The sequence below is a fragment of the Pogona vitticeps genome, chromosome 7, assembly GCF_051106095.1.
Source record: "Pogona vitticeps strain Pit_001003342236 chromosome 7, PviZW2.1, whole genome shotgun sequence".
Lineage (NCBI taxonomy): Eukaryota > Metazoa > Chordata > Lepidosauria > Squamata > Agamidae > Pogona > Pogona vitticeps.
This window is the reverse complement of record NC_135789.1, coordinates 24,725,869-24,734,356: the sequence shown is the minus strand read 5'-3', so window position 1 is coordinate 24,734,356 and position 8,488 is coordinate 24,725,869. Positions and strand designations below refer to the sequence as shown.

The following is an 8,488-nucleotide window of genomic DNA, read 5'->3' as shown; positions in this document are numbered from 1 at the left end:
ATGCTGGGAAGGCGTGGGGTGTTTTTTTAACCCTTTCAGGCCTACAGAGGAACGCTTTCCTCTCCTCCTAGGTCGGGGAGTTCCCCCTTCTCTCTCTCTCTCTCTTTGTGCGTGTGTTTCCAATTTCCTATTGAAAACACACATCCTTATTTATTTATTTATTCATTTATCCATCCAGCCATCTCGGATGCAAAGCGAAGTCCCTCCCATTGTTTCGCTGGAATAAAAGGAATGCATGGCTGCCGAGCTCTCTTCTCGAGCGGGGACAGCCCCTTCCAGACTTTGGAAAAGGGACTTCTGGGGAACGACAACTCCCAGCATCCCCACCACCAAGCAGCGGGGGCGTAACCACTAGGCTGCGCTGCCGACCATCCATATACCTGTAAAGTTATTTTGGTGGGGAAAGACTTTCAAAGCCAAAGAAGCGGGGTTTGTTCTAAACAAGATCTCCAGGAAAGGGGGAAAAAGCTCCCGAAACAGGTCTACTCTAAAGTAAGCTCCGTTGCTTTCCATGGCTTTCGGCTCAGATCTTTCACCCATCCACACCCCTCTGTCGAGAAGGACTGGGGAGACTTTTGTGCGCCGGAACTTTACGTCATTGGCTCCGGTTTCCCACCCGGACGTTTTCTACCGAAGCTTCGCTGCCAAGGCTACTCTCGTTTCTCGCGAGACTTGGGTCCTGAACTCGCGGAAGGCGCTTCTCTATTGGTCGGCGGCGGTTGCTGCGCAGGCTCAGTGCGGGAGGAGCGGCCTGAGCCTTCGCCACCATGTCGATCTTCACACCGACGAACCAGATCCGCCTCACAAACGTGGCCGTGGTGCGGATCAAGCGGGCCGGGAAGCGCTTCGAGATCGCCTGCTACCGGAACAAGGTCCTGGGATGGCGGAGCGGCGCGTGAGTCCGGCTCAGGGAGCGAGGGGCCGAGCGGGGGGCAAGAGGGCCTCTGAGCTTAAGCAGAGTGCCGGAGCGATGGGTCGTAAAGGCGGCGTGGGAGGGGTTTCTGAGCCTACACAGAGTGCAGGAGCTGATTTGTCAGAAAGGAAGCGGGCCCCTGAGCCTACACAGAGTTCCGGAGCTGATCTGTCGGAAAGGAAGAGGGCCCCTGAGCCTACACAGAGTTCCGGAGCTGATCTGTCAGAAAGGAAGAGGGCCCCTGAGCCTACACAGAGTGCAGGAGCTGATCTAGCTGAAAAACAAGGCTAAGGACACAGAGTTTCTGAGCCTATGCAGGAGTTGATATATCAGGAAGAAGGAGGGTACGCCTACACAGCATGCGAGGCGGGTATATCTTTAAAGCCTGCGCACCTCCACAGAGTGCTAGTACAGCTTAAAAGGAGGCTGGTTTCTGAGCCTACACAGAGTGCAGGAGGGATGTAATGTGAAGACTGGGACGGGCAGCTAAGCATACACAAAGAGTGGGGCAAATGTCTCTGAAAAGCAACAGCTGAAGGTAGGGAACTTCTTAGCAGAACCTACAAGTAACACAAACAGAAGCTGGCATGTCTTACTCCCGAGTAGACCTGGTTTGTCTTAAAGGCAGGAGCCAACACAGAGGCAGCAGGACTGTTTTATCATAAAGGGGGAGTGTTTCTGATCCTGTACAGAGACAGATACATTTTAAAGAGAGAAAGAAAGGCAGGTTGGTTCTGATGCTACGTGGAGGGACAGAGGGATCGATCTGGAAGCCGGGGATGGAAATGGGGTGTTTCTGAGCCTGAACTGAGTGAAGAAAGATAGATGATTTTTTAAAAACAAAACACCAGGATTGTGTGTGCTCCCACCATGCACACACTCACACCCCTGCAGAGTTGAAGCTTTGCTGTGATGGAAGCCAGAAGCAAAGGAAGGGAATTTTAGCCGGTGCGGATTGGAAACCTTAACTAGGTGCTCTCTAATGTGGACACTCTCGTTGTGTCAGGTTGCAGTTCCTTTGCTGGCTGCCCCAGCCCGGGCATGTGTCATCAGGAGTGCGACTGGCATCTTGTAGAATTTCACCCATGCGCACTTAAAGAACGTGTTGGTTGGATGTCATCAAAGCAGACACTGGTCAAAATATAAAGCAGCTGAAAGAAACTGGACAAGATAGGAAATCACGGAGAGAGCTGGCTGATGGAATTGCCAAGTGTAACATACAATTGACTGGATCATTCAGTTCAACACTTCTCCCTGCAACAATGTCGGGGTTAGGGGTGATGGGCCTTTGTGTAGTTCAAAATCTGTGTATAACTCTTCATTGCCCCCAAAAACACAACTACAAAGCAGTTGATTCTCCCTCTTGCACACACCTGCACAGATCAGTTCTCTCTGTCGAGGTTCTCTTCCGTAGTATTGGTAGTCCTTTCCATACAGTACCATGTGTCATGAGCCTTAAAGGTCCTTCTGAATAACGGATGTTGTGTTTGGAGGCACGTAGATTATTTTGACACCTTCATTGTTGAACTCATGGGGTTCTGAGTAGCCAAAGGCCCAGTACTTATTAAATATTTATTTATTTATTGGAAACTCCATGTATAACTAAAACCATGCAATTCAAGAGCAATGTGTATTAATAACGGCTGCCATTATTATCTAGGGAGAAGGACCTTGATGAAGTTCTGCAGACCCACACAGTGTTCATCAATGTCTCCAAAGGGCAAGTGGCTAAGAAGGAAGACCTTGTCAAAGCGTTTGGGACAGACGATCAGACGGAAATCTGCAAGTTGGTAGGCCCTCAACGCTCCACAAGGAAGGCGTATTTGATTACTTGTTTCTTGCATCATAATGCCTTTCGATTTTTCTCTTAACGTGTCACTGATCTCCCAGAGAATGAATGGAGAGCGTGTGTGTGTGTTAATATTTGCTATATTTCAGCTATTGGGGGTATATATGTACAGTATTTGAAAGTAATTAGAGGTCTCTTTAGAGGAAAAAATATAAAAGACAGTTAAAGAGTCTAGCCAACCCAGAATGATTGATTTGTCTTTTCTGGCTTCTGCGCTGATTGAGTTGTAACAACCATGTGTAGTTCATGCTCTAAATTGGAATGCTTGATTTGCAGACTGGGTGGAAATTAAGTCTTGCCGGAAGTGATATAGCTGTATCCCTTGGGAGTTTGGGGTGGGGGTGGAGATCCCGTTATCCACCACAGATCTTTAACACGGACGAAGACCTTATCAATCGGCACCTCTAGCAAACCCACGGTTTTACAGAAGTCCAGAAACAAACCTTTTCTTGCTTTCAGATCCTGTCCAAAGGGGAGCTGCAGGTGTCGGATAAAGAGCGCCATACGCAGCTGGAGCAGATGTTCCGCGACATCGCCACCATTGTAGCAGACAAATGCGTCAACCCAGAAACCAAGAGGCCTTACACTGTGATCCTCATTGAAAGAGCCATGAAGGATATCCATTATTCAGTGAAACCTGGAAAGAGCACCAAGCAGCAGGTGAAGGTCCTATCCTTGCTCCATTACGCTCAGGCCTCCTGTTGTGCTCAGGCCCCAGGCCTTTTCTTTTAATGTGATATTTTTAATTCTGGGGACTGTGCATTGATTCAGGGTGGCTGAGAATAAGCTCCTCACGCCAATCCTTGGCTCATTTAGAATGGCTCAAGATTTTTCTGCGAATCACTAGTTAAGAACACTGGAAAGAAATAATTTGCTTATTAGCATTTTGTTCCTCCTTTTTGAGGCCACAGATGCCTGGCTGATAAATATTTGAGCTGACAGGAGACTACATTTTTATAGCAGACAGTGCATTTTGCAAGATAAGGAAGCGGATTTGCATTTGCGGGTAAGGAAGTCCTACGGTATGGTATAAATCCCATTATTGACTTGCTCCCCAGGCCTTAGAGGTCATCAAGCAGCTGAAGGAGACGATGCAGATCGAGCGGGCCCACATGAGGCTGCGCTTTGTCCTCCCCCAGAAGGAGGGCAAGAAGCTGAAGGAGAAGCTGAAGCCGCTGATCAAAGTCATCGAGAGCGAGGATTTTGACGAGCAATTAGAAATCGTAAGTGAGCCGCTTTCTGTAGGGAAGAGGAGGAGGCTCTGGAAAGCCCACTCCAGAAAGGCCACACTCTTTCCTTAAGGGCGCTTCCTGAAAAACTTACGTAGAGACTGTGGTTTGCAATGAGAGAGACGTCTCTGCTGGACTGAGATGTAGGACGATTAGCCAAGATATTTTGGAAGACAGTCCAGAAGAGGGTAGTCTAATCAATCAAAGAGTAGGTGAGGCAGAAACCTTTGGGTTTACAGCCAAGAGAGCTAAGGGAGCACGAGATAGATTTAAATGCTGGGCAAGATGGGGAAAGGAGGAAGATGTAGCCTGCATAATTGTAAACCGCCCAGAGAGTGCTTGAAGCATTATGGGGTGGTATATAAGCAGCACACTTTGCCTTTTCTCCCTTGGTTTCTTCCAGGGAGATCGGTGGACAGGGAATCCAGGACCACATTTCCTTGTACCACACAAAACTTCAGTGTCGGTGACACAGAAGGGGGGTAGTGGAAAGGGGGCTAAGCCAGTATGTAAAAAAATCTGTCAGAGGCTGCGGGAACCTCTGTGGCCAGAAGCAATGCACATCTGAATCACAGCCGGCACAGCGCCAGGGGCAAAAGATGGCAGCCACCTTCATGCCCCGTGGCTGGCTTTCTCAGAGGCACACCGGTCGGCCCATGTGGAAGGCCTGGTGATGAGCTTGGTGGGATGGACACACACACACACGTTGTCTGTCCAGCCACGGCAGCTGTTCTTGAGACGTGACCGTTCCCTTCTGTGGCCGTTGCAGGTGTGTCTTGCGGATCCGGGCTGCTTCCGGGAGATGGACGAGCTGATCCGGTGTGAAACCAAAGGCAAGGGGACTCTGGAGGTGCTCAGCCTGAAGGATGTGGAAGAAGGGGACGAGCGGCTGGAATAGGGGGAGGGCCGCCCCCACTGGGACCCTTATTAAATGAAGCCTTCTTGCGTGGGTTGACGTTTGCTCTTTTCCAGTTGGCTTTGAAGTTTTCTTTGGGTATTATTCCCCACTTCCCCTCCCCCCAACTTTGGTGGCTGACAGTAATTGGAGGCACTTTAGCAGGCCCACCTCGGCCCCCTCGCCTTCCTCCCCCCCTCTGCTGCTTTGATTCCAGTGCCACACTAGCCATGTTTTGTTGGGGGGGGGTGCTTGGCAACTGGGTTCGATGTGCAAAGTGCCAAACTGCGTGCCGAGGGTGGTGGCGGCCAGTAGGGTGAGGCCTTGTGTTTCGGCAGCGAGGGCGTGCTGGAGACCTGTGGGTTGTTTGTTGGGAAGGACCATATGGTGGAATAATGGGATGGCCTTTCCTTGATCACATGGTAGCCCAGGGACAGCTAGGGCTAGGGGGTCCAGCTGAAAAACCACTGGATCGGGGCATCTCTGGGCATTGAGGAGCTCCTTCTTGGCGTTTCCCTTTCTAGCAAGACTTGGGATCCTGCCACCGACGCCCTAGCTTGGGATCTGGCTCCCCATTCTTTTCTGTGGGTGAACTTTATAAGCACTGACCTGGCACGGAATTCAGGAAGGGTTGTACGGGTGATTTATTTGGGGGGAAGAAAATGTTTATAGTTACTTAATATAAAAATCCATATTTATTGCACAGAGTGTTTTCCGGCTTCTCCCAAGAGCCAGCGGGGTTCATGGTGACACAAACGGCACTTCATTTTGGCTGGGTAGTTTTCTTGTTTATTGTACTGATGTGCGGTTTGCTTTGGGAATAAAACCAAATGGTTGAGGACCAGTTGATTGTCAGGCTGACTGTGCTCAAAAGAACCTTGCCCTCCTTATGATCTGGGTGGGTTGGGTTTTGCTGTACGTGTGAAAGCGTGAGTGATGTGGTTCTGTAAAGATGGCCAGCGGGTTAGCCATGGCCTCTTTGAAGGCTGCTGGACCTTGAGCCTCTACAAATACTCAACATTAAGTGAGCTTGGGGTCCGAAAGTGATGCTGGCTAGTATTCTACGCAAGATGAAAGGATGATTCTGGAAGTGTTCCCTTGCCCCGACACACACACACCCCATTCCACAACCAACCTCAAAACTGGTGTGAAGTCAGACACACAAAGCGGAGCCCATCTGGGGGGAGATATGGGACATTTAACACCCCTGCATTTCCCTGCTTGCATAATGCTGTAGAATATCTGTAATTTTTTAATCTTTAAATTGGGCCGGCTGCCAAGCCTCTTCTAGGGATCACCGCTGTTTTCCTCTAGCTCTCAACAATATAAATCGTTGCCTACATTCTGGATTTTAAAAATCCCGCCGCCAGGCACCCGTTGCAGCCGCTCTGCCATGAAAGACACCCTGTTCTAGGGCCTGGGTGAGGATGTAGAGATCCTGATCAGAAGAAATGTGGCAGCGGGAAAAACACAGAGCGGGCCTGACTAGGTGAGCCCTCTGTGAAGATCAGGCATGCTTCTAATCATCAGCCCACAGCAGCATTTGGTCAGGGGTGTCCCCCCTCCATTCCAGTGGGCTGAAGGTGGCCTAGAAAAGCAAACTCAGCCATCTGATGCTATTCAAGGAGACGGCCCTGATGAGCTAGGACAGAAAACACTGTAGATCCCCTGCCTCTGCTCCAACTTTTATTTTCCCGGCTAAGCCACCTGGCCTCTTGGTCTAGGATCAGAGGGGATCAACCTTAAAAGACAGCGCAGGGAGGCAGGGCGTGGACTCTGAGGTGGTTCCCACAGGCCATTTGGCCTCTGGAATACGGCCAAGAAACACGGAAGCCACAGGAAGAGAAAAGGCATCATCCTCTCAGGGAAACTGGCTCACAGAAAAAGCCCTGAGTGTAATAATTTTTAGACTAAGAACACTTTGAAAGGAACAGCCAGGCCTAGTTATTCCCCAGCCTTGTTAATGAATTTCTCCCATGGTGTTATTTGCTGATTAAAGAATCACACTGGCAGAAGGGAAAATCCTTTTTTTCCTTTGGTTTTAAGAAATGTCAATTGTAAGGTCTTGAGACGCTGTCATTAAAAGTAGCCTTGTTCATATTTCCTCTCTTGCCTTTTTTTTTTTTTTTTTTGGTCTGGGTTTCTTGTTTCATGATGGTTTACTGACCTTAAGTTTCCACTACAGGGTGAGATACAAATGCTCGTAAACAGGAACATCCAAAGTCTGTTGATGGGCCAGGAATCGGGAGATTTGGGTTCCCTGCCTGGCCGTGGGGCTGAGGGCCACTGGGTGAGCTACTCCTTAAATATTTCACATGCCGTGAGAGTGAGGTTCTCTCTAATTCAGATGCAACACGAGGGCGCATAACAACACTGCGCCCCCTGGACTCTTCTGACACAGTGGCTTATCCTGCGCCCTTACCTAAGAGTAGGGCCATGTTAATCGTTTGCAAAAACATGGGTCCGCTCTGGTCCCAGAGGTGGCAAAGAATCATTTCTGAAGTGAAAGTGTGTTGGGTTACAGATGCGCAAGATGCAGTTGGTCAAAATCTCTTCGAGAGACTAGCGCCTTTTGGCAATTTAGATTTTTTCCTTTGTCCAATCGTGTGTGTTTTTATGTACTTTTTAAAAAATGATACAGTATTTATAATTGTACCGTTTCCCTGAAAATAAGACCTAACCTGAAAATAAGTCATAGTATAATTTTTCAGGATGCTCATCATATAAGCCCTAACCCAAAAATAAGCCCCTGTTAAGTGAAACTCCACCCTCCACCCTTGTGCAGCAACCAGAAGAAGATGACAGGACTACGTTTGAATAAATGCAGATAGCTGTATCTGGAAAAAAAAAACATCCCCTGAAAATAAGCCCTAATGCATTTTTGGAGTAAAAATTCATGTAAGACCCTGTCTTATTTAGCTCCAGAAATCTTTACCAATATTAGTCCTGATATTTATGAACATTCATCTTTATACAGATTCTTAGATCCACAGAGCCTCGTTCCAGTTAATTCATCAGGATAGCCTTGTTTTTAGTAGAACTTAGAGCAAGTTCTTCTTTAAAAATGAATTTATTGGGAGTTGCAGCTCGATTTTTGGTGTATCTCCTCACAAAGCAAATCCTCCTGGGCTCAGCAGGGTTTACTCCAAAATAACGTTCGTAGGATTGCTCACATGAGCTGAATTGCCCCAACAAGACTTTGAATCTTTTCCGATTCTCCTTGAGCATACGTGTTATTAAGGTGACAACTCTTCCCTTAACACAGAAACACCGTTTTTTGCTACCTCCAGGTGGTTAGGTTAAATGGCGAGATGGAGCCGGTCCAGCTTTCCGCTCAGGTGAATCAAGTCAGTCCAGTCCCGTAAGGAGCATCTCCCAGAAACCAACGAGGGGAATACCAAGGGTTGCACCAAAGATCAGCGGGCACGATATTTCCGGGATCTTCGCCTTCAGAATTCATTGCGTGATGGCTGAGGTCCTCCAGCAGGGTTTCAAATATAGATCACGTCCGTTTTGTGTTGCTGAACCTAATTGGGAGAGAAAGGACCATCCAGTCACTTTGGAACGTGGATGGCGGTGTCACAACCAGTGCAGGAGAGTGC

At 48.5% G+C, this 8,488-nt stretch overlaps 2 protein-coding genes across 3 annotated transcripts in view; one reads left to right on the top strand and one right to left on the bottom strand.

Annotated features, from left to right (window-relative positions):
* Nucleotides 1–686: 686 nt before the first annotated feature.
* On the top strand, nt 687–6,986 carry SBDS (SBDS ribosome maturation factor). Its single transcript, XM_072978357.2, has 5 exons — nt 687–895; nt 2,574–2,703; nt 3,222–3,422; nt 3,821–3,985; nt 4,761–6,986. Exons 1-5 carry the CDS (start codon nt 768–770, stop codon nt 4,887–4,889), a joined length of 753 nt encoding a protein of 250 aa, XP_072834458.2. The 5' UTR covers nt 687–767; the 3' UTR covers nt 4,890–6,986.
* The window catches only part of LOC110084525 (merlin), a 27,018-nt gene continuing 23,658 nt past the window's right edge, over nt 5,129–8,488 (bottom strand). For both annotated transcript variants that reach the window (XM_072978355.2, XM_072978356.2), the window contains exon 18: nt 5,129–8,413. In XM_072978355.2, coding sequence (XP_072834456.2) covers nt 8,378–8,413 — 36 coding nt within the window. In that variant the 3' untranslated portion in view covers nt 5,129–8,377. The remainder of the gene's footprint in view (nt 8,414–8,488) is intronic.